Consider the following 25,924-nt stretch of genomic DNA (forward strand, 5'->3'; position numbering starts at 1 on the left):
ATTCATAAAAGCGCTAGATTTTCCCCAAAGAGCAACATCAAAGCTCCACTCGATCCCCTTTCATCGCTCGAATAACCGCGTACATGAATACATCCTTTCTACCTCACTCGTCCGAAAATTGAATCCTTTTCCTCGTACAACCCGTTATTTTGCAACTTCTTTTTACAATTTTGCATCGGAAAACAGTTACAATAATCTCACATTGATGATACAGCATCATAATACTAACTTTCATTGGAAATTTATACATCGTCGGGTTAGCGCAAAAGTCTTTTCAAACTAACCGGCAAGAGAGAGCTTTTCAAATAAAATTTTATTTTTCTTCTGATTTTTTATTTAATAATAAACACGCAAATGATCGACATAATAAAGACAAAAACAAATTTAATACTTTTATGGGGTACGCTGTAAAATTAAATACCAATATGCACATTGTTGGTTTCCATTTCTCTTATGTTGGCTCTTAATAAATAATAGTATTGGTGTTACGTACAGTCCGGGTATTTAACCAAATGACGCAGGGAGCTTTTATTTTGAACAAACAATACTCATGCCAGAAAAGCTTCCATCAAGCTTCACTTTTCCTTTGTAATTATTCTTAATTTTGATGGCTGATTTTCTTTAAAACAGATTCAAGAGATCCAACATTATATCCGTAAACATCGTTTAAACGATTAAAAAAAAAAAGAAAAAAAAATTGCCATCGGTAATCAAACCTCGGATAAAAATTATTGTCAACATTAAAATAACCCCCCCTGCATCTCTAATGTATTAATGTTGAAAAAAAAAAAAAAATAAATAAATAAAAAAAATAAATAAAAAGTCACTGGATTGGAGAACTACTGAAACTTGAGCCCCAGCTGCTTCCTTTAAACCACCTCGCGCGTGGCACCTCCATACTCTCCACACAGAGAGTAACTACCCATCGCGTCTCCGCTCGCCTTCTCCGTCTCCCTTGTCCTCGCACACCTCACACCGCGGCAGCCATGCCTGACTTCCACGGTGGGAGGAGCCCCATCCCCCCACCACCGCAACGAGCGTATCAGCGTCCAGCACTTGGGGTTGCTCTTGCCAAAGTGGGTGCTACCCCACGCCCGAGCAACCAATCGGAAGCGCTGAAACCGACGGCCACAGTGGAGGGGATGGCAGAAAGAGAGGGAGAGCAACACCGCGCGCTGACTGGCCTTGCGCGACAGACGGAGAAGGTGGGCAATAGGGGAGGGGGCAAACGAACGATTGCGTGGTGATGTATCGCTAGCCCACAGCCTCGGTTCGCTCGCAGGTGCGGGGGCCCCTTTGGCAGTTGGCTGGCGAGCTTGCGAGCGTACGGTACGCCCGCGCGTGTGATGCCCGCATGGAATTTTCAACCCCTCGCGCGTACACTCTTTTTCACGGTGTTTTCGTTTGGTGATAGCCCACTTAGCCGCAGTTAAAACTTTTGGGTCGTCCGCCACAAGTGTGTCCCAAAGAAGAAAAAAAATCACTAGAGTTGGGAGAAAAAAAAAAAGCCAAATTGAGGCTGTACGTGACAGCCTTGCCCGGCGAGTTGGAAGTGCTACGTACCGTGTGGCTCGCAAGCTGTCGAGCTGAGCTGTGCTTTTTTTTTTCCCCCGACAACCCGCGAGTTGTACAGCGGGACCCAGCCAAGATTGGGGGGAAAAAAATAGCGAGGGTGCCGTGGCGCAGAGGCTCGAATGTTCAGGTGGCGGCGACCGGTCGGTCCGACGGCCAGCGTCGCCCCGAGTGCGGTGAAGCCGAGTCGCGACGGGTACTCCGACAACGCGGATGAGAACAAGAGCATTGGACAAGGACGGAGAAAGAGGGAAACGAGGTCCGCGTCGAGGGTGGCGTCACGTGGCACCAGCAGGAGAAAGACCGGGGCAGCCGGGAACGGTCGGCTGCAACGCGACGGCGACGATTTGCTTGTCAGTGTGAGTTCGCGTGCGTAAATAATTCATTTACAACCAAACAATTCATTTCATCGGCGCGGCCGAGCTCAATGTCATTGACGCACACTTTGGGCGCTGTCGATGATTCATTGTCACAGTTTTCATTAAGAAGCAAAGGGCCCGTCGTTGTTAAAGCTGCTTCCGATGCCGTGACAGTGGGGGTGTTGGTGGTGGTGGTGATGGTGGTGATGGTGACGATGCACGGTGTCGATGATCGTTGTCGCTCACACTTTGGCACGTAATCATCATTGTGGGCTAATTTACTGCAAGCTCGTTGGTGGTGGTGGTGGTGGTGGTAGTAGTAGTAGTAGTGGGGGTTGTTGTGGTGGGGGTGCGGGGGGTATAGCGATCAGCATAAAGAGACGACTCCGTGCGAAAGGCCAAGTGCAACGATAAGGAAAGGAAAAAGGGCAAAATCAAAAGCAAGCCGATAGTAGCAACTGTACAGTATAGTATAGCCGTAGTAGTAGAAGTGGGTGCTAGCGCTGGGGCCCACGGGGGCGTACGGCCGTTTCGCGGGTGGGTCTGCAGCTGCCGAGGTAGCAGCGGCGGAGGCCGGACCCTGCGGCACCGAGTCAGCGGCGACTGCAGCATCAGCGGCAGCAGTTTTAGCGACAGCAGCCGTAACAGCAGCTGTGGTGGGGGTAGGTGGTGCGGTTGCTTGCGGGGGCGGCGGTGGAGGAGGAGGCGCTGGCGTCGGCGCTGCAAACCAGGTGGCGGCGGCGGCGGCGGCGGCGCCCGTCGTTGGGGAGGTGGAGGCCTACGGGGCCCAAGGGGGGCCCGGGGGGGTCGGGGCCCCTGGGGGGCAGCTCGCGCAAGGCACCCCCAGGATCAGGGTCGCGGCCCTCGGGTCGTCTTGCTGTGCCCCCCTGCCCGTCACCCAGGCACACAACATAGGTATAGGTAAGCCAGTAACCAGATTATCGATTCTGTTTTTTTTTTCTTCGTAATATTACCCTTTATTTATGTGTATGATAGTACACGTCAATTTCTCGCTTTTTTTCCCTTTATTGTGTACCTCCGCTTGATGTAATTTTTGCTGTACGTATTTGAGAAACTTTTCTAGTATACTTATTTTGCTTTGTTTATTCTTCTGTACAATTTAACATGGCTGTATTATTTGTAGGGAATGAATACTTTTTTGTTGATTTTACACTTCATCCTTTCTACATGTACGAAGTTACAAAACCAATCGAATAATCACAATGGACGATCAAAGCATCAGACACTGCTTCAATTTTTAAAGGATAAAATAGGCATGATCAAAGCATGTTTTTTGTCGTAAGAGAGTAAAATTTCCTGACTATACCTTTTTCATGTTTACTGTTACGATGCTTCATTGAAAAACCAGAATTCGTGCTAATTAAGTGAGCATTCCTTCTTCTTAGTGGCAACTATAGTAATTATGTTTATTGCAGTGCATTTTATAGCGAAAATTGCGTCTTGAATCAATGTGGTTTACGAATAAATAAAGCTATTTATATGCAGAAAATTTATACTTATCTGTCATTGAAATATACGAGTACATTTATTGAATTCTACGGCTTATTGACGCTTGGTTGTTTATTATACGGGAATTCTACTTAAAAGATAAACAAAACCCAAATAAGCAGCAGATACACACCACAAGTTGCATACACCGTAAAATCTATATGTGTAAAAGTACATGTTTAAAGGGTGTGTAGTTTAAATTCGGGGTTATTATAAAACCCTTCGCATTAGTCAACTGTTTCACCATCCCTACCTAATCGAATAATTTTTTTTTTTTTTCTTTAACAATTGACACAAAAAAACTGTAGTTAGCAAAATAGTTGACACAGACTTGTACCCTGTACAGCGTTTCTTCTTTGACTTTTTCTCGTTTGAAAAGTATTTATTGTCAGTAGAAAATATATTAAAATAATAATTGCACTACTATAAATTTGGTTATTTTTAAAATTCTAATCAATCATTTCAACCATACACGCTTCAACGTATAGGTAGATATACATTTCAACGCACTTGTACTTACAGTGTAGTATTAAAGCATGAATTAATAAACGCGCCAATAGCAGCTATTGTATTAAATCAACGTATAAATGCGTACTCGCGTGTTCTCGGTGTATTTTGCTCCTCATTGTGTTTTGCAAAAACATGTCCCATACGATGATGGCTCAATTAATGTTGACGAATGGAGAATTTGAACGTTGTACGGTTTATTTGTTGAAATCGGGGTGAAAACAAAGGTCTACCCACAATTTATTAGCTCGAGTTTTTAACAAATACATCCAACTATACATACCATTGTTGACCACCGTAAAGTGTAACGCTAAAGTTTTCAAGGAACAATCCCTACCAAAGTTGTAATTTTACAAATCGGTACAGGCAATGAAATGAAAAATTTCACTTTTCCTTGCAATTCTCGTCCACGTATAACAGAAAACCATGCAAATGTACTCCACTTGATCCTAAAAAAATGTTCTCTCGCGGTTCTGTTTGTTCTCATGAAAAACTTCAGGCCTGACAACCCCCCTACGCCACATAAAATTGCTACAAAAAAAAAAGCTCCTCCCGTTGCAAAAGGAGCTTGAAAAAACCGTTCAAGTTCAATCAAGCGGTCCATCAAGCCGGCATAAGCTCGCTCCTCCATTCAAATGGCCGGTGAAAGGGGAGACGCTCCTCGCGCCGGAGAGAAAGTGAGGGTTCGCTCCGCGGGCGAGATCGAAGTCAAGGGTAGTAGCCGTGTGGGGGTGGGCCGTAGGGGAGGGTGGCTCGACAGGCCTGTCTTTGGGTGCTCGGATCAATGTGCGCGAATGTATGTGCCCGCGACGTGCTCCGCCCATCGAAGGAAGCGGCGAAAAATTCATACAGGGCTGCGCGATGGCGATAAGCCTTCGGGAAAACTTTCTTTTTTCCCACCCCCCTCCCCTTTTTTTTTGGTTGTTTTTCTGTTTTTTTCTGTTTCAATTTTTCGCGAGAGAGACAAGAGCGCGCTCGAGCGTGGAAGTTTCTTCTTCTTCTTTTTTTCCCTTTGGGTTTGGCTGTGGTAATAGATTCCTCTCTCTCTCTCTCTCTCTCGTTCAATGAGAAGAAGCTTTTTATTGTTTCACGAGTGGGGGAGGGTTTTGTTGTTCTTCTTCTTTTAGGTAAAGTTGAGCATCGCGAGCGAAAAAAAAAAAAAAAAAAACAACACCACTGGTATACGTACATTAAGTGGTGCTGAGTGCTTTTTGTTTTTTCTCGCGGAGGGGCTTAGGTTTCTTTTATCTTTTCTGTAGTGCATGATGGAAAAGTTGGTCGAATTTAATTTGTTAAGCGCGACTTGTCGAGGCGTTAATCATTTTGCCGGAAAGTTGTTGTCATTGGGAGTTTTCTGAAACGATCGCAAACACTTACTTCTGTCCACATGCAAGTGTGTAAATTAATCATGGAGCAAGTGCTTTTTTTGATGCTTTGATCATTGTTGAATCTAATTGTGATTGATCGTAACAATATATTGTACAATGGTGATATGGTGGTTTTTAAGAAAAATGGCTACTGTGCTTATTGAATTTGTTTGATTAATTGAAAACTAATGACGCTTGAATGAATTGAAAAAAAAACTAAAGCGTTTGTTGATTGCACAATAGATACGTAATATTCTTAACAAATGCGTGGAGGTGATAAAACGTGATACGCGAATATAATCGCACGCAATTTTTCTGTCCAGCATCATTATTCATTGTTTGACATGTATATTTTTGTAACGCCATGTGGCATTCATTGCTTTTGGTGTTTAAACGCGGCGATGAATAATTTATCCTTGCAATCGATCTCCAGTGAAAACCGTGTGCTTTTTATTTATTTTAATTTAAAACCCATTGAAAATATTATTAGTTGAATCATTTTACACGGTAATTGACGACACATATTATTATGTAATAAACTAAAATTTTACTTGTACATAAATTATACCGTGGCCAAAACTAATAATGAAAAAAAGTTTATCTGATTTGTTTTTTACTGTCAGCAGAAAGTACGTAAAATAATTGGTCTTAAAAAATACGTCACAGAAAAGTAAAAAATTTTGTGAACGGCGATTGTCTTTTTTAAACTTTTTTATTCTTTTCTTCCTTACGATGAGTACATTTTTTCCCAATCGTTTCACGTACTGTCGGCTAAAATAAAAACAACAGAAATAGTCTTGCATAAGACTATATATTTCGACGTAATTGTAAAAAAACGCCGCATGGAAAAAAAAAAAAAAAGGTAAAACACACGTGTCGTACAACGCAAGCTCTTGGGCATCTGTTGCAGGCAGGTGTGGCTTGGCGATGCTCCTGTCATGTGCGGGATGCGACAAGCCGATCATGGACAAGTTTCTGTTCAACGTACTGGACCGTGCCTGGCACGCGGACTGCGTACGCTGCTGCGAGTGCCGAAATCCCCTGCAGGACAAGTGCTTCTCGAGGGAGGCCAAGCTCTTCTGCAGAAACGACTTTTTCAAGTGAGTCTCTTTTTACCACTTCTCACCCCCCCCCCTCCCTTCTCCCTCGGATTAAACGAGTATACAAGCGCGCGAGGAAACGATCTTATCGGCGTGACGCGTTTTTTTTCCCGACAAGAGCCAACGATGGTATCACGCTCTCGAAAAATTATACACACATCTCCCTCGGAAAGAGATCCTTGTCTCGCACCCTTCGTCGCTCCCGGAACAAGGATCGTTATGTTATTAGTGTGCACGTGTTATACATGCGCAGAAGAAAAGGTGACGCGTGTCGATGGTGCGAAAGGACGTTGTTCCGCTTGCGAGCCGTTTGTCCATCCACCTGACAAAATTACAGGCGGATTACACGCACTCCTGTAGCTTCGTTTCGGTGTCGACGGCTGTACGTTGGAGATTTTGCGACTTGGGCGCTTTCGCCGAGTGATTTTTAAAATTTTACTTTTTTACGCTATACATAGGTACGTTGAAATAGAAAAAAAACGAAACAAAAATCACGCGTACACCTATACGTACAAAGTACTACACACCAGTTGGTTTTACTTTTTGAAGGAGTTTCGGATCCCTTCGTTTCAACAGGTAGACGCGAGATCGGTAATGTACTTACCGATTAAATTAGACTCTGCTCGATCCACATGTAGTAACAATTGTTTGGTCTTGTACACCAAAGGCACCGAAATCTCATTAACAAACAATTGCCCTCCGATAGCCTGCTCACATGGAGGAAAAAAAAAAAAAAAAAAAAACCTAAATTAGTCCCAATGGAGAAACAATCGATATTCACCGCCACACACCTCGCGTCCGCTCATGTATAAATCCTCGGGCTCCCTTGCATGTGCGATTCTCGCCGAGAACGATCGGCTGGCCCGTCAGCGGTGCGCGTCGAATCGCCCGGAGTCCTTGACATTCGTCGGGCTCCTCCTCCCGCGACCGCAGATGCATCTAGACCGCAGCCCACCCTCTGTAGGTCGCACGCACTCTCTTTTTACGCTCTGCAGGCCGCAGTTGAAAGAGTGGCTGTTTTTTTTTTTTTTTTTTCTTTACTCTCCCTTGCGCACAGAGCGTGAAAAGTGCAATCGGGATTTCGCTCCGTGTGGCAGATAACCCACTCTGTTGCTGTACTTGTCTGAGTTTGGTTGTTGTTGGAAAAATAAAAATTTGTAGATTGGACTGTTGTTGCTATTTGCTTCGTTTACGTGATTTAAGAGAGCGTACAAGTGTACGTGCATACAGGGTACGGTACAAGGAAATCCCGTGGTAATACATGACGTGAAAAAGATAACTCTTTGTTACACGGTTATTATACGCCTGTACGGAGGTCGGTAATTTAGCTTTAGGATCTATATGTAATTACGCGAGATAGGGAGGTCGCGCGTATACTTGTATGTTAAGGGACTGCACGAGTTTATCTGCTATTCCAAGGTAGTTTTGCCTCACGAAGTATAAATAACTACGGTGTAGTTTATTCTGACGCCACTGTAAATTCAAGTGTGTGTTCAAAGTACAAGTGTGTAAAGCGTGTAGTTTAAAATTCCTCTTTTTTTTTTTTTTTTTCATCGGTTGCATTGCAGGTGTGTGGACAAGAATTTTCAGAATAACTAAATGTACGGTGCACCATCTGGTTCTACAAATTTGGCATTTTTTAACGGGGAAAACCCAATGTGGAAAATTTGTAGAGTAAAAAAATTGGCTTCACACAGATTTAACGAATCATCAGTCGACTTGGCCGAATCGAAAAAACACAAAATTCGACTACAATTAAAAGCTTTGATTGCGTATACTTGGACGCACTTGAATTTTACAATGAGAGTAATCACAGGCCAATTAACTAAAAACACATTATTTCTCCGTCTCCTATCAAAGCTCAAATAAACACGCACCTCGTCCGGCCCAAGACGTTATTGAGTAGCTATACTCCTCGAGGAGGACGTACGATACGTCTTCTATGCGCCTCGGGGGCCTACCGCGTAAAATATACACACGAAGGACCAGGTCCTTCGTCACTCCTTCGCCATACCCGCAATTTGTGGTACGAGAGCCTGTCCTCGTGTGTGCCTTATGAGTCGCTGATTTTTGCATATGCATATGCTATGCTGTGAGTATATATATATATGCCTTATGAAAAATTCATCGGGCACTCCCCCCGTGTTATAAAATTGCGAGCTACCGCGGATGTTGGCGAGATTTCCACCGTGCGTTGCCTATTGTGTACAAATTCGAAATGATATACGCATGCGCTGCAAAATCAACGTGGCGATGGGGCGAGATGGATAGGGTTTTGCGATGGGCCATTTTGGCGCATATGCCTGTCGGAGGGTTTCAAAAGAAGTTGTGCCATTTTGGATGAAAATTTGCAAAAACAAGGGATTAAAGATTTAATTTGTCTCTGTGTAGGTGTAGAATATTTCCGTCTGTACTCTTTTCCGTCAAGTAGTAGTATATATTAAATTCACAACTAATTTGGTCAACTAGGAATGGAAAAGAAAAAGTTCGGCATGAGCACCTAAAAGCTTCAGCGCACGAAACTCACAGTAGAGATTTGAAATGAAGAAAAAAACAAAAAACAGAGGAGGATACGCCGCAATAACTTTGAAATCTAAAATTCAAATTCAGTCGTCAGCGCCGTAACTCGAGGACTCCGGATCCACGTCGGTTTTGTTAAAAACGGCGTATTTTACCGATTTTATAATTTCTCGTTTCATAAATAACGCGCGCGCGCGTCTGACGAGGAGGAGCGAATGAATGGAAGGAAAAAAAAAAAAAAGAAAAAAAGTGGACTGAAATGCGGCAGCGGCTGTCTTAGGTACGCACATATATACATATATTTGTAGAGCGTATAGTGGAAATACCCTTGTATGGCAATATCGTCCCTTGAATTAAATACATATTTATTTTGAACGATATCGAAAGTTTGTTCAATTTATTCAGCTGGTGCTTCTTTTTCTGTATACGCGATGCGTGTGTGTGGTTTCTTTTTTTTTTTTTTTTTTATTTATTTTTAAATCCGACCAAAAGTCTCAATATTTACATACGCCCATTTGATCACGTGGATTTCACAAATCGGGTCCGCCGATGAGAGATGAAAAATCTCCAGAGACACAAATACGCGTGGTATATACCGTTACAATTCATAATTCATATATTCATAGGGTTCTAGAACGGGACATCATATAATATATTTTTTCACATGGCGTTGACACCAATCTAGTTAGGAACGAGTACCTAAACAAGCAGCATAAAAAATGTAGGTATGCGGCGATGAAAGTATTATTGCACCGTTCGATCAATCCGAAAAACCATGGAATGGTAATGGCTTCTTAAATCTCGCGATCATTCGAACACGTACACACACAATATCGTTCAATGTAAACACTTCAATACACATACGTACGATTTAACGTAAACTCGTAAATTTCAATTCTGTGCCTTACACATGATCATAAGTACACACAACGTACCACGTACCACCTGCTTTATTTCATCTCGATCGCTTTTCATGATGTTTTATTTTTTTTTTTCGCGTTAATTGCAACCTATGCGTGCACACACAGAGAGAGAGAGATAACCAGTTCGCAAGGCTTTAACGATAATAGTTACGCAAATGATATTTCAATGCTCCAAAGGCGCGTGCACGCCTTGGGAAAATATATATAATGTTGCAGGTGTAAAATTGAAGGTTACCGGGCACCGATATTTTCGTTTACGAGCCCGAGAGCGCGTATTTATTTCAGAGTTGAAAATCGTCATGTTTTTTTTTTCTCTTTGGTTGCTCCGTCGAAGGGTGTATCATTACAAAGGCGTTTCGGAGTGAGGGATGCCCTGTAGTTTCTGTCTGCACACCAAATTAAACGCGTAAAGGTTTATATACTTGCACGATTTATTTTCACAGCAATTGGCACGCGACAAGCAACGACAATAATGGAAACAACGACGAAAATCGGCGAACACTACGTGTATACGTGTGGAGACCCGTTTTTCTCCTCCCGGAGAGATTAGAATAAATTGCCAATAATCGGGACCGCATCTCCCTCCTCTCTCGGGTCCGAAAATAAAAAACAAAAGGCCCCTCGGCCGGATGCCCCCCCCCCTACGTATATCGGACGATTATACCAAGCTACGGTGGTATACAGGGAGAGGAGTCGAAGAAACGGCATTACCCTTTCTCTATGCCGTAAAATTTTCGGTGCGCGGGTATTATGTGCCCGTCCGCGTGCGCGCCCCCTTCGGGAGGTAATGACGACGGAGGATTATCATTAGCTATCCCCGGCGTTGTGGGACGATGTATACACCACCAAAGTCTCACTTTTTTATATACGCGTGCAACACAATTTTGCTTGGACCGGACGATGGGTTAACGCGAGAGAGATGCAGGGGAGTTTTATTCAACGCCGGGGCAAGTGTTTGTACGTGGATGCTTTTTTCTTTCCCTGGTGCTGGGAAGTGGTTTATAACTACGTGCGATTTTCCTATGGGATCGTTGATTTTCCTTTCTTCAGTTTTTGGGGATTTGCGTCAAAAGTTCTTTTTCTCCTTTTTTTTCCGGAGTGTCTATTTATGCGATGAACAATTGTTTAACAACTATAACAACAACGGTATCATACATCGTTTTTGTGACCGGATGCGACAAAATTTCCATCACCCAAACCAACAATATTTTTTCATTTGTATCCATTGTTCATTAATCCTGTACTTCAGTGTAGCAATGATCATAAGCGTTTGGTAAATAATTTGATTTTTTATCGAATACAGCCTTCATTTTGCCGAAGAGCCCAGTTACAGTGTTAGATGGCTCACTTGTAGGTGTTTTCCACGCTATAAAAAACAAAAACAAAAATGCCGTGCCTGGTAATTTATATTACTTCTAAAAGGTTGCTTTTTTTTTTTTTTTAATAAAGCAGAAATTATGAAAAAAGATAGAGAGTGGATCAAAGTGTAAGTAGATGGAAATCAGCAAGAAAAGCTGCTTTCCGTTAAATTTGATTTTCGTGACTTTATTTAAGCTTCAACAACCAAAGACTGATATTTTACCTTTGTTGGTGCTATACGATGCTCTTCCATGAATCAAACGTTTTACATTGATGCATGGGATGATACAATTGAATTTGAAATTGATGAAAGTATTGACCTACTCCTTGTGGTAAAACGGGGGGTTAAAGTGGCCAGGGCAGGATCTGAAGCCACAAAAGGGAAGAGTCAAAAGAATGACGAGCGATAACGTTCCACTGTGCCCCAACACATTTATTTTCACCCCGTATCCGATACTACAATTTTCTCAAACCAACGAAAACACACGCTTTATCGATCACCACTGCAATATCATCGATCCAACTTTAATTCAACGATTAAAGGCGTACATATTATACGCGACTCAACCACCACTGAGACAACGGTAACATCCCACCAAAAACAAGACACCAAACTGCTCATTGACACCCGCGAACGAGTCCTGACACGGAGATCCTTCGCTGTAACTCTCAAGAAGCTCCTTTGGAAAAAAAAAAGACACCACACTCGACTTGTTATAATATACACCGTTCGGTGGCGGTTTAATGCGATTAAAACGAAAACAAGATCAAAGAGGGGGGGGGGGAAGGAGCCTATGGGGAACAGGTAGCGCCTCTCCCCATTTTTATTTTTTCGAGTGTCCCTTTTTCAGCTTGCCCCGTGTCGCTGTATATATACACGTGTCCCCCTCGGCGTGTATTTATAATCCTGCGTGTCTTCGCCGCGAACGAGCAGCTAAACCAGTTAACCGATTAAAAAACTCGGGCGTAGGTATACACCTACACCGCGCCTCTGAGGGATATTATACACGCGTGTGTGCAGGTATGGATGTACTCGTACTCGACTTGTTGGTAAGACGCGAGTGAGGCTCGGGCGAGAGTTTCTCAGGGAGAGAAGGAGCGTGTGAGCGAGAGCGGCTGGGTGTCTCCTTTTTTTTTCCCTCCGCTTCTTTCGGTGCGAAAAAGTCCCGGCCACTTCTCTCTCTCTCTCTGTTCCGTCGAGGAATAAATCGCGTCTTGGTTTCGCGATGATCTTCGGGATGCGCTTCGTTGCTTTAGCGTGAGGTGGCGAGGCTACTTGCTGTGTGGGTCGAAAAACATATGTATGGCGTGCCATTGGTCACCCGCGTAATTTGCCGTTTTGCGGGGAATCAATTAGGTTTTGAGTTATTGCACGGTGATGTATGTATATACAAACCTCCGCATGGGTGTGCTAACGCGTTGGGACTTTTTTTTTTTTTTTCGGCGTTTCTTCTTTTACTGGCGAGTGATTGTGCATCGGGGAAAGGTTTGAGGGTCGATGGTGATTTGTGGCCATTTTCAAGGGGAAACGACAAGTTGGGCGTTATTAATGTTTTTGCACAATTTTTTTTTTTTTTCTTTTTTTTTCTTTCTGTTTAAAACAACATGCGTTAGCTCGCATGCCCCAAAAAATTTTTGAGGGGTAAGTGTACTCGATAGTTTTTTTTTTTTTTTATATTATAGTGCTCTACGTCCGGCTCCTTTAATAAGGGCACTACTATGGGCACTTAGCACTTGGGAAAGGGATAAGGAAAGGGATGGGAGGCCTCCCATTAAAGAAAGGGGAAATTAGGCAATTTTTGCTGCGAGAAGGTCGCCTAAACCCTCCTCGAGGTTCATTGCGTGGTGAAAAAGCACATGTGAAAAATCACAGAGGTACTTGCCCGAAGTACTCGATAGTTAGTGTAAACCAATACTTACTTCCTCAAACTAAGGAGTTATGGTTATAAAATAACTTTCCAACGTTGAAGATGAAAAAGGACGTCAATTTCGATGAAATTCAAAGATAAACATTTGTGTATTTATTGAGTAAATGATTACTTTTGCGGTAATAGGTACACAAGTACGGTAACACCAGCACACCGTTTATTTTATTTGTTTTAAGAATATTGTACTGCAGTTTAAAAAAAAAAAAAACCTTTTAAAATGTTTCGTTCGTGTATAAGATTTTCAGTGATCCATGTTTGATATAGGTACACTTACCTTTAGTTCGATTGGTATCCCTTGTGTGGGGATCTTTTAACCATTAGCTGCAAAACAATGGGAATTTTACATAGACTCAGTTACACTTGTTTAACCCTTTGAATATCGAAACTCTACCAAAAATACCCTATCAGCCATTCAGTGACCCATAACGGCAATCCGTGATGGTAAGAAAAAAAAAAAAAAAAAAAAAAAAAAGAAAAGAAACCCCGACTTTCCCCGAACGCACTTCCGTCCGGCAAAGTTCGCTCTTCCTATCGCGCAAAATCCGATCAGCGCGGCAAATCACGGCAAAGACCCCCGCCGCGGCCCAAAAGTCCCGAAACACCGCAAACTCCCCCAACATATATCTGGACGATCGGATCTTGCGCGCGAGCCGCAAAAGCTTGGCGCACTCGCTCTCGAATATTACAGCTGTACATAAAATCACCGCTGCAGAAAGTCGAGAGAAGGGAAAAAAAAAAAAAAAAAAAAAAAAAAAGAAAAAAAAAAAAGAAACAGCAGCAGGAGGAGGCGAGAGAGGCGTCCAGAGCTCTCGAGACACATAAAAAGAGAGAGAGGTCCAGAGGGGAGTCGTGGGAGCCTGCCGGCTCACCCATACACTGCATCGCGTACACACACACGCACGGCATGGACCTCTATACGTATACAAAAGAGAGAACGAGAGAGAGAGAGAGAGAGAGGCAAGGAGCCCTCGAACGTGGAAACATTACAAATGTGCCGTGACGCTCGACGGGCCTGCAGGTATATGGGCGTGACGCCGCGCAGACCTTTCGCTCTCTCTCTCTCTCTTCTTCTTATACCGTTCTCGGAAGACTTTTCTGTCCATCTCTCTCTACGTGTGCCTCTTGTCCTTTCGGCTCATCCCCCACGTTCGATTCGTCGCGGGTGTGTATGGTTTTCGCGCCCGCGAATAATCGCGACGCGTACACTGCACCCGGATTTGTTTGAGTTTTAGCCCCCCTTTTGAGACGAGAAAAGTTCATTTTTTTGGGTACACCCACTGGTATACTTGTATGGATGAGAGGGAGCTTTCGTGCTTTGCGAACTTTGCTTCGAGAGCCGTGAAACACTTGTTGCGAGGCACCGTGTCAAAACAAGGTAAACCAAATTGTTGTAATCGATCAAACAGTAAAGACAATACGATCGATATATTTACATAGGTGCATATTTTTGTACTCGATAAATAATAAATTGTTTTCAATTTTGTAGAAAGAATCGATTAATTATCAGAGATTCGATATCAAATCGATCGATTCTTTCTGCATAATTATAATAATTTATTTACCAAGTACAAAATACACCTTTATTGTAGTGCGAAGATATATCAGTTGTGATATTTTTACACCCCTAAAAAAGTATTTGATACTTACTTGTTTGATAAACCGATTATTACATTTTTATGGAAAGAACCGACCAAACCATTAAAGACCCACATGAGCTGATATCCTCGCACGCTAACGAAGATGTACTTTGTACTTGGCGAATGACTTGAAAGAATCGACGAACCATCAGAGCCGCAACAACAAAACTCTTTGCACAACCAATAAATGAGCTCCAACCCACGCATTTCGACACGTACACATTTACATTGCCCGGGCGAAAGATTTATCGCACCTCCGTAACTGGAAACGCGAGGAATGCGAGCAAAAGCTACCGCAGCTATTTATTCCTTTTGTTTTTTTTTAAACATTTTTCTTCAGCTTCCATACCGACTTAGCCCTCAACAGCTCGCGCATAATCATCAATTTGCTCTTGTCAACGTCGAACTTTAACGATGGGAACCCCCGGCGGGTGTATAAATATATATATGCGGTGGTTTGAGGTTGCGTCACCCCTTGTACACCTATACATATTGTTATTATAACCCGAAACGCTCCGGAGGCGGGCAACAACGATTTGGCCAAGGAGAAACAGAAACGACCAAGTTTTTATTACCCATCAGCTCCTCGGCCCCCGACGAAACACCCATACCCATCAGCTACATCCTCGCCACGTGAGCTTTTTCGCCGCGTGAAAATTTCCCAAGTTTTCCGCGCCCCCGTACTTATATACACACACGAAGAAGAAAAAGACGAAAAAAAAGAAAATAAAAAAAATAAATAAAAAAAAAGAAAAGAAAAAAGGCTAGCCTTTTCCACCTCCTGGCTCTCCCCGTCGTATAATAATATATACCTGCACTTCAAGTTCATAAATCCCATAAATTCACGTCGCGTCCGTATACCTGTACGACTCCCCAAGCTCCTCTCGCGAGAAGAAGTAAAAAAGAGAGGCACATATAACACCCGGCAGTATTTCGCTGCATGGCATTATATTCTAGGAGGGGGGGGGGGAGGACCGTAAAGCAGTCTATTAATGATCTTTACGGCTCCGCGAGCCGCGTATGTATATATGGTCCTTTTTGCCTCTTGCCACGGGCGCGTGTATATATTCATCCCGGCTCTCCTGGAAACGTGAATAGGCCGAGCGGGAGACTTGAAAAGAAAAAGGCCGCCCGACGAGCAAGCGCCACCGACGCGCTTGGCTTTTCGGCTTGACGCCGCCTGTGTGTGTGGGGCTCCCTCGATGACGACGTCGTTCATTAGACCATACGTATATATAGAGATTTTTTCTTTTTTGGGAACGATCCGAGCTTTTGATCAAGGGGGGGGGGGTAATAAAAATATCGAGCTTACGAGGGAAAATCGGGGATGTACGTATGAAGAGTTGGCTGGGGTTTTGTTTACAGTCTTCTTTTGCCCGGCGTTATTAATAGACGCGCTCGTCGTTGCAAACGAGTTTCGCGAGCTCTGATGTATTGTTGCCGTTTCACGTAAAGAGGTCTTTTTTTTTTTTTTTTGTCGAGTGATTGGTTGATGAAGGCAATTACGGTGGCATGGAGATGTCGGTTGGGTGATTTTTTTACTTGGGTTTTCTAAGATTTTACCGAAGGGTTTTGCAGAACAAAAAATTGTGAAATTCGGATTTAGGAGTTAAGCATATGGTATAGAGAAGATATTTTAAAAAACAAACCGCACTAATAAACAATCAAAATGTGTTTTACAGAAGCAATGCTTAATCGTCCAACATCTATGTTAAAAGATAATGAAATTTTTTTTTTTAATTGCGTTTTTATTAGCAAGAATATATTAGACAATACAAAAATGAATTGGTGACTGTTGAAATATACGTAATATTGATTCAGGAATTATTAGTGACCCAATGCTAAATACCAAAAAAAAAAATATTCAAAGCAATAATTAATTGATGAACATTGAATAATAACATTGCTTTTTTTTGTTTTGTTGTTTTACCATTAATTGCAGGCGTTACGGCACAAAATGCGGCGGCTGCGCTCAAGGCATCAACCCGCAGGATCTGGTGCGAAAGGCTCGCGACAAGGTCTTCCACCTGAACTGCTTCACGTGTCTCGTGTGCAGAAAACAAATGAGCACGGGCGAGGAGTTGTACGTACTCGACGACAACACCTTCGTCTGCAAAGAAGACTACCTATCGGGAAAGCCTTTGCCAATCGGCCACCACATGCACGGACGACACGGTAAGTGGCACCATTACGTGACTGATGGTTTTTTTTTTTAATTATTACTATTACACATGTTTTAAAACATTTTTGTTAACCACACGAAAACCTTAAGGCATTTATTCAAGTTATTATTAGTAAATAATATACATATACATCGATGTTATAGCTCATCCTGACCCATCTCATATCTTCTTCAAAATTGTATAGGTCTTTAGTCCGATATCTTTGTTTATGTTGTTGTCAATCGTTTTGGAAGCAAATACCTACGAAATGTTATAATTTTTTATAAATGACGGTGCACACCGTAAAAAAAGTAAATAATCAAATAACTGCGATGATAAGAAAAGTTAAATATCGTGTTTTAATTCTGTATGACAACTGATGCATTTGATTCAGTACCGAGTGACGCATGGTTCGATTGGTAAAACATGTTTGTGCCTTAGGACCACACATTATTTCTGTAAGGTTCGAGAATAGTAAAACTCACCAATGGCCAAAATAAAAATCATAAAATTACTGCATTGGTGTGAGGTCTGTTTTTTTTTTGTATTTTATATTAACTACATTTTCCAACGGTATCACATGTACATTGCAATAATCCACGAGTCATATACCGTATAGGGATCATTCCGAGTGAATGTCGCGATCGTACAGCCCGACACCCCATGGATACCAATTCATAGAAGGAAAAAAAAGAGCGTACGTATAGGTACAGACGCGAGAGGGACTCAACGTTACCAAACACACCAGCAGCAGTGGCGAGGCTAATTTGTAATAGTCAAGTTTGCCGGAGACGTGTCACGCGACACTTGACGAGCTTCCGAAAAAAGTACGATACGGGAACGAAGTATACGGGGTCTCTGTATCTGACTGACAGTTCTGCCAAGCGAGGAGGGGGGGACCGTTGCTCCCTATTTTTTTTCTCTCTTGGAATGAAAAAAAAAAAAAAAAAAAAAAAAAATGTGCCACACGAACGCGTGCCACTCCGCGATAGAGCCGTTTGTGTGCGCTTTGCGGTCGAGTTTGTTTCCCCGTACACAAAGGCGCTTACGGGAGAAGGAAGGGCGACCCGACATTTTTCTCTCTCGCCGCGGAGGAAGAAAAAGAGGTGGAGAGACAAGAAAACTCGGGAGTTTCACGCTGCACTGGCTTCATCTTTCCTATACGGCACACGCGGAGGGTCAAAGAAGGGGGGGGAGAGAGGAGGCGGAGAGGGTCACAGTTCAACGCGAAGCGAGAACCGAGATTTCTCGGGGCCCGATAGACTCGAGTAACATATGGAAGGGAAAAAAAGGGAATGCGCGTACAACGCAGGGGAGAGCGTGAAAAATTGAGACAAAAGGTCGGCCCCCCTTTTCTCCCCTTGCCCCCCCTCCCCGTGTATACATAAAAAAAAATCGCTGGGGTATTTTGTGCTTCTTTTTCTCGAGAGTGCCTTTTTTTGAGTCCTCCTCCTTTTCGAGTTTTCTCAACAGAGTCCTGTGTACTTATCGATTGGGTCCACACGCGTGATAAAACCCAGTAAATAACATCTGAAACACGCACGTGAGGGCCATAAATACACCGGCCGTGGGTTCAAAGTGCACATGCATCTCTCGCGTATACTCGACGAATTTGTCCGCACGTTCTCGCAGAAAGAGGAGAGAAAAGAAAAAAACAAACGAGCCCCCCTCAAATTTATCGACGTAATGGCGTGTAATATAAGGTAAAAAAGAAGACGCGCGGACGGGGGAGACGATAAATCGTGAGGGACACGCTTTATTTATTGTCGCTCGCTCGGCCAAGGATTTTTCATCCCCAAGGGGTTGTTATTAACGATCGACGCCTTTGCCAATAGTCATACGTATAATACATTACGCAACAAGTACAGGTGCGGGTTTTTGTATATGAGATTTTTACTTTTCACGGAGTACACGAGAAGTGCACACCGGCTCGTCAAAAAAGTAACTTTCTCGACACAGATTCAGTTGCTGTTACACGAGAGATGAACTGCACGTCACAAAAAAAGTCAACAGTGGTACATATATGGTACGCGTCGGAAAAAAATCAAGGGAAAGAATAAAAGACACGGAGAAGGCGCGAAGAGAGAGAGAAAGAGGAGGGTATAACACAACGCGGCAGGGTGTGGAATCGATGCCGGGTCAAAGTCTTTTTTCTTTTTTTTTTTTTTTCTTCATCTCGGGGGACGCGCAAGGCAAGCTGTGAAAATAAGCACCGATGGCCCTGCACCTTGGCGAGTGTGTTTTATTAGGGCGTCTCTTCTGCGACGATTTTTTCGCGCGGACCGCGTACACTGTAACAGTCAATGGTACACATGTATATGCTCCCTCGAAAAAAAAAAAAAAAAAAAAAAAAAAAAAAGAGGGAGAGAGATAGAAGCGTTTTGTAACGACGAGGAGGAGAGCAGAGGGAACGAGAAGCGAAGGTCGTTACGTTACGCAGCGGGTTCCTTTTGTCGGCGCGCCGACCGTATACAGCGCGTGCAACCGCAAGCTGAGCAACGAACCCTATACAATACATACATGTTTTTATACATACCGCACGTCCATTGGGCGCGTGTGTAATAAGAAAGAACAATAATTATTGTGGGCCATGGTACACGCACGGGCCTCCCGGGAAGGTGTATACACGGTTATCATAGCGTTATTAGCGCGTGTTATTTCAGGTAAGCCCCGACTAATCGACCCGGGGATTCGACGCGCCTGTACTCTTTTTCTCTTGGATGTATATTGTGATGCGCGGAGGTGTTGGCTTTCTTCGCGAGATTGAGGAACGACGGTGGGTGGTAGCCGTCTTTTGAGCGCTAAGGTGATCGATGGAAAAAAAAAAAAGAATTGTACGCTGATGACTTTTCGTTGTGTATGTATACGATTGCCGATTGCGTCGATCGGTGTTTCTTTTCTCTGTTGGTTGTTGTCATCGACAATGGGTAACATGTTTTACCGTACAGTAGAGAGTAAATTTTGATATTTTGTGGCTGAAAACGATGAAAGAGCAGCGAGCGATGTAAAAATGAGTGAAAAGAGCTTCGGAGGGTGATACCTGGAAGAGGTAAAAGGGTCGAGGCGAAACAAGGGAAGGGGGCTTTATGGCAAAATTTAAAAGTTGCCCGATCCATATCTCGGCCGATGGTCAATTGCTTCTTTTTTTTTTTGCCACTCGTCGCGAGGACACCTGCGCGTTTGTTGTATAAACGTACGCTATCCGACACCTGCTTCCGCGAGCTTTTTTCCTTGGATGAATCGAAAACGTTTTTGTCCCATCGAGTTTTGGTTCCGTCCAAAGCGTCGGACCCGGTATAGGTTACTTGGTCGGGACAGAGTCTCCTCGCGCGTTCGCAAGAGTGTTCGAGACTTGCACGCGTCGATCACGAAATGTGTAACGAGGCAGAGACGCCACAGCTTTGTGAAAGATATAGTGGAAATAAAAGAATAAATAATGCGTCTCAGAAACACCGTTGGAAGTACAGAGATCCCTTTTTTTTTTCTGCATGAAAAAACGTTATCAACTTTTCCAAACAAAAACCATGAGCCGAAAATAGAATAACAATGAAATAAGGAACTTGTCATGTTTCTGCTTGCAGGTGGCGACTCGCTAATGGGTTCCGGCTCCGAGGACGAGGACGATGATGGCAGCGGGATGGGCCACCAGCATCCCGGCGGTGTTGGCGTGCCGCACCTCGGCATCCACGGTATGGGCCCGGGCGGCCCTGGGGATCAGGTAGTCGGGCCCGGCGGCGATTTGCCACTCGGCACCGATCCCTGCAAACAGGAGGACTCCGAGGACCAAGGTAACGTCACCATGTCTCGCGTGTCTGTCGATCCCCACTGAAAGTTTGTATTTTGCCGACAAGGCACCGCGCCAACGTAATTGCAATGCCACCGATTTTACAAAACCAACGCGTATACTTATACTGTACCTCAACAGGCCACGAAAGAAATAAGCATCAGTGCCAATAAACCGAGCACGATGATCCCACTCACTTCACGTGCACCAATGCAATACACCCACACAATACAGAGCGGTCTAGCCTCGAGACGAAAGATCACGAGCTTCGCCTTGGGCTGTGGGTGCACCCCGCGCCTGATTACAGCTCAGCCGAGAAAACGAGACACGGAGGCTCGGGAAAAAGGAGGCCACGCGCCGTTAATCCGCCACGCTGTGTACAGGGTCCCCCCATTACCCACTACACCTCCGTTTTACTGCAGCCGTGACCCGCGACAGTGATGAATCTCCCAAGTTTCACATACAGATATATATGTATATAATTTTCCAAGCATATCCTGTCGCATCGACGCGTATACCCATCACGCGCGCAAGTCTCGAAGAGCCGAGAGACCAGACGCTGTCCAAACATTGTCCTTTGTCCCCACGCGGGCCAACTGCAATCGCGCCCGGCTTACCGGCCCAAAGCCTCACACGTATAGATTTCAGATCGGAATAATAAGTTCAAGAGACAGAGAGATGAGGGGGGGGGTAATCTATAGCCCGGAGGGAGGAGGCGCTTCGAGTAGAGCACATCCTATACAGCGTCAGGGGTGTGCGCGCTCTGTTTTGTTAGTGTCCCCGGGAGCATAATGTGCGCCCCCCGAGCCACTCTTTCCTTCGATACAGACACACATGGGGGGGGGGGGACTGATTGACGAAGAAGAAGCTGTATATACACCCATCTCCAAGCGTGTGTGTATGCCTACCTGCTGTCGTCGCTCTCTGGTCTCTATTTCTTCGGGGTTATTGGGGGGGCTTGTTTGTCCTCTTCTCGAGGAGAGCCGAGTCATCGAGTGCGTGTCTTTGTGCGTGCAGTATATATACGGATGGGTGTACAATGGACGATCTCTCTCCCTTGCTTTTTCTATGTTTTTTAGGGGCGGGGGGTGTGATGCACACCGGAAAATGCAGGGCAAAGGGGAAGGGGGATACTGCACTTGAGAGTATTTCGTTTGTACGGGTATAGAGAGCGGGTCAGAGACATTGGGATCCTTTTACCATATAGGACGGCTTGATCCTGTTTGTCGAGCGTTTTGTGTGTGGCTTGGGGGGTTGGGAGCCAAGTGCGAACGGGCCCTTACGGGAAGTTAATTTTCTCGTCAAATATACGCAGGGAGGGGGGTGGTGAAAGATCCGTTTCACTTTTTGGCTTAGGAGCGATGATGGTTCTGTTTTTCCGGTTGTTGGAACAAGCCTTCGAGGATGATCGTTATACGTGGGTTTGATAGGGGGTTATTGGTGTCACATCGATATAATATGTATGTGCTTAAAAGAAAATTGGTTTGGTTTCTGTTTATTACATAAATGTGAGGATTATCCTTCAAGTGTTTCTGTTCAAAAGTGTAAAAGAGAAGCAAATCTTCAAGAAAGAAATTTTTAATCCAAGGGTGGTGCGATGTGGGTGGTTTTATGCAATATATTTTTATTACAATATTATTGAAATTTTAATAATTTACATTTTTTATGCTTCTGTTATATGTATATCAATAATTTTTTATTTTATATAAATGTATTTATTTATAATTAAAATTTTGATATTTTATTAAATTAAAATATTATTAGTTGATGGTTTTTTTTATTATTATTATATTTCGTGTCTAAACGATGCTGTACGTACAAAATTTTTAAGACTTATCTCAGGAAATTGTTATGCTATTGATCTGAAATTAAGAAGATGCTTCCGTGTTAATACGAAACATTTAAGTTTTCTATTGGAATTATCGAGGGAACTTAAAAAAAAAATTTGGAATTATTTAAAAAATCAAATTAACTCTCTAGATTGCAAAAAGAATGAAAAAATGTATAAGAAATTGGTTTTCAACCTGCTAAATAGTGTAAAAAGTTGTAAATCTATAACAAATGTTAAATAAAAAAAAGTTATTTAGCTCACAAAGTTTTTTTTTTTTTTTTTAAATGACGTGCTCTGTAATGCAAAAAAAAAAAAAAAAAAAAAAACACAACAGTGGACAACAATCTTCATTGTAATCAAGCTTTTTCCTCAGGTGTCGAATACACATCAGTCGCGTCTTGTAATACACACACAAGAGCGTAGTCCTTTCTTTTTGTATAAATTCAACAAGGTGTTGTGCTAAGAGTTTAATTTGTAAATACGTAGGCATAATAACGATGCGGTGGCATTGCAATTTACGCGCCCAAGTGACTTTAATGCGACATAAGTGGGTAACAACCCGAACGCATAACTTGTACCTTATCTCTGGCACATATACCCCGCGTAAAATTCAATCGACAACGCCGCGTTCCCTCTCGTTTAATGTACTACCCACATAATTTCGTACTCGAGAATAATTCGACCAACACCACGCAACGTCCGCTGTGCAGGTTCAATAGACGGCGACGCGGAGACGCGGGACAGCCAGACGGACAACAAGAGCCCCGACGGTGGTGCTGGCGGTGGTAGCGGGGACGGCGGGGCTGGCTCGAAGCGCCGGGGTCCCAGGACGACGATCAAAGCCAAGCAGCTCGAGATACTCAAGACCGCCTTCTCGCAGACGCCCAAGCCGACGAGGCACATACGCGAACAGCTGGCCAAGGAAACGGGACTGCCCATGCGTGTCATCCAGGTGTGTATACTTTTTTTTTTCCTCGAGACTATATACGTACAAGCTTTTGGTTACCGAAGGGCTGGTAATTTTCTTTTTTTTTAAGAAAAAAATCAAAGGTGACATGAAAAACATTTCGTTTTAAGAGTTTTTTTATTAGTTAAGGTCGCTCATTTTTTAAAATCTAAATATATATATATGAGAGCGTGTAAAAGAGATTTGGCTGATAGTTTGGTGGATTACTTGTAGTATCCTTAAATAAAAAAATTAATTTGTTAAAGGATATCACAATACTCGAGATCTTTCACTTCTTTATTAATTTTTCATGAAAATTATTGTAATTGTTTGTGCTCATACAGTTAAGTTATAGTGAACTATAAGTTCAGAGTTATGGAAGTTGCACGACACGGTACTTGCATGAAATGTTACCCGTGACATGAGATCGGTAATGAACTATGAGACATTGGGTTCTTCTCATACTTTATTTTTTTTTTAATAAAAATCAATACGTCCTCAAATCGTATTCATTGTTCTCTGCCATTCACTACAGCTCAACTGTTAACATAAAATTTAAAAAAAATCAATACTAGTGCGACAAAAATCAACAAAAACGTGTGATATCTCGAGTATCTTCCTTTCATCGTGAGATATCAGGGCCCATCTGTCAAAGTCTCGTAAAAATCCGTTCCCCGGAATCTCTATTCGAGAAATATATGTCGTTATGATCACAATTGCCACACACCTTTTTCGCGTGTAATCCCAAAAATATTTCTCACGGCGATCAAACACTTCATACCCTCAATCCTTGCTCATGGACACTAACTAGATCCATAATTCAACATCCCAACCGAAAAAGTGCACCCAACACCTTACCACCGTAAAAAACACCTCAAACCAAAATTTACCAGTGTCTAAAAAAAGTAATTCACACCCAAAAAAAAAAAAAAAAAAAAAAAAAAGGACGGTCCCCCAGTATCGCGTAACACGTGCGTATACACACAGAAGCAAAGAGTCTCACCACCGTCGTACGATTTTTCCCAGGTCTGGTTTCAGAACAAGCGCAGCAAAGAGCGCCGGCTGAAGCAATTGACGTCGATGGGCAGGAGTCCATTTTTCGGTGGTTCGCGCAAGATGCGCGGCTTCCCGCTCAACCCGAACCACGGGCTCTTGGGCGGCGAGGACGGACCACCGCCGGGCTTCTCCTTCTTCGCTGACAAATTCGCCGACTACGGCTACGGAGCGCCCGTGGCCTTCCATCACGAGTTCTTCGGCGCCCATCCGCCCCCGCACCCGCACGGGCCGCCCTTCGGCGGGCCTGGTAATCCTGGTGAGTAGAGAATTTTTTCTCCCTACCTCAAGCTTGGAGAGTGGTGGTTCGTTTCGTTTGTTTTTTTTTCTTTTGCATTGGTGACTCTTGTCCGAGGACTGTTTTTTTGGTACTCACTAAATTCTTTTTTTAATGACAGGATTTTTAATATTTGGATCCGATTTCTTTCGACATTTTCACCCATGAGGAAGATATGGAGGCCCTTGAGAGCATTTTTAAACTTTTTTTCTAAAATTTTTGTAATGTATGCATGTTGACTGGCGAGACTTTTTTATCAACGATTTCTCTTCAATGATTAGAGACACAACTAAAAAATTTTCTTTTAAAAACACACGATTTTAATTTATTTTAACTACGTAGAGTTTTCTTCCAGAATGTCTTATCTTTGTTAATATTTTTATTGATCTTTTTAATAATATATAGAGACATTATTCAACCATTTTATGTCGAATTACAGTAGGCTGTTGTGATGAACAGACAAATAATTTATTTGTTATTTATTTATTTCATACTTCGTCCCTTTCGGGTTTGGAGGGCTTCCATTACATTTCTTACAACTTTGCATATTCAATACTATTAATACTATTAAAAAACACACAAATAATATTTATAAAAAAAAAAAAATTTCAATCTCTAAATATTAAGAACAAGAGTCAGGATGAACCACCGCACTTCAATAAAGTCCCATTTACTTAACCTAAACCCAACAGAAAAAAAAAATCATCTCAACTAACATCTTCCAAAAACCTTCCACAATGAACCCTCCTTACCCGGTCAGCCCGCAAAGTTCAACAAATGCACTCACAAATCAGAACTGCACGCTTACATGTTGACGACAGGCCTGGATCCAGCGAGTATAGCCGGCATGGCGGCAGCGGCAGCCGTGACCGGCGAATACCCACCGCCCGGGGCCGGAGCGGGGCCGCCCGAATTCCTGCCAGGCCCACCGGGCCAGGGTCCGCCCGTACCCTCGGCTGGCAGTCCCGGCGAGTTTCTAGCGCCTACAGGTACGTACACACCTTTTTTCTCCTCCTCCTCCTCCAAGAGGCGTCTTTATCCTTTACACGTGTGTCCATATAATATATACACACACACACGCGCTCGTCCA

The 25,924-nt window shown here is 43.3% G+C and overlaps 1 protein-coding gene across 2 annotated transcripts in view; it reads left to right on the forward strand.

Moving 5' to 3' along the window:
- Nucleotides 1–2,740: 2,740 nt before the first annotated feature.
- Nucleotides 2,741–25,924, forward strand: part of Lim1 (LIM homeobox 1) — a 28,703-nt gene continuing 5,519 nt past the window's right edge. The window contains exons 1-7 of one of the 2 annotated variants that reach the window (XM_089588491.1): nt 2,741–2,852; nt 6,225–6,414; nt 16,724–16,956; nt 20,525–20,731; nt 23,269–23,510; nt 24,531–24,816; nt 25,629–25,823. In XM_089588491.1, the coding sequence (XP_089444617.1) occupies nt 6,242–6,414; nt 16,724–16,956; nt 20,525–20,731; nt 23,269–23,510; nt 24,531–24,816; nt 25,629–25,823 (1,336 nt within the window). In that variant the 5' untranslated portion in view covers nt 2,741–2,852; nt 6,225–6,241. The remainder of the gene's footprint in view (nt 2,853–6,224; nt 6,415–16,723; nt 16,957–20,524; nt 20,732–23,268; nt 23,511–24,530; nt 24,817–25,628; nt 25,824–25,924) is intronic. The other variant, XM_089588492.1, reaches the window with a different exon arrangement.

Source organism: Copidosoma floridanum, unplaced genomic scaffold (assembly GCF_036245765.1).
Source record: "Copidosoma floridanum isolate Cflo_tuat_1 unplaced genomic scaffold, Cflo_Japanese_pri ptg000007l, whole genome shotgun sequence".
NCBI lineage: Eukaryota > Metazoa > Arthropoda > Insecta > Hymenoptera > Encyrtidae > Copidosoma > Copidosoma floridanum.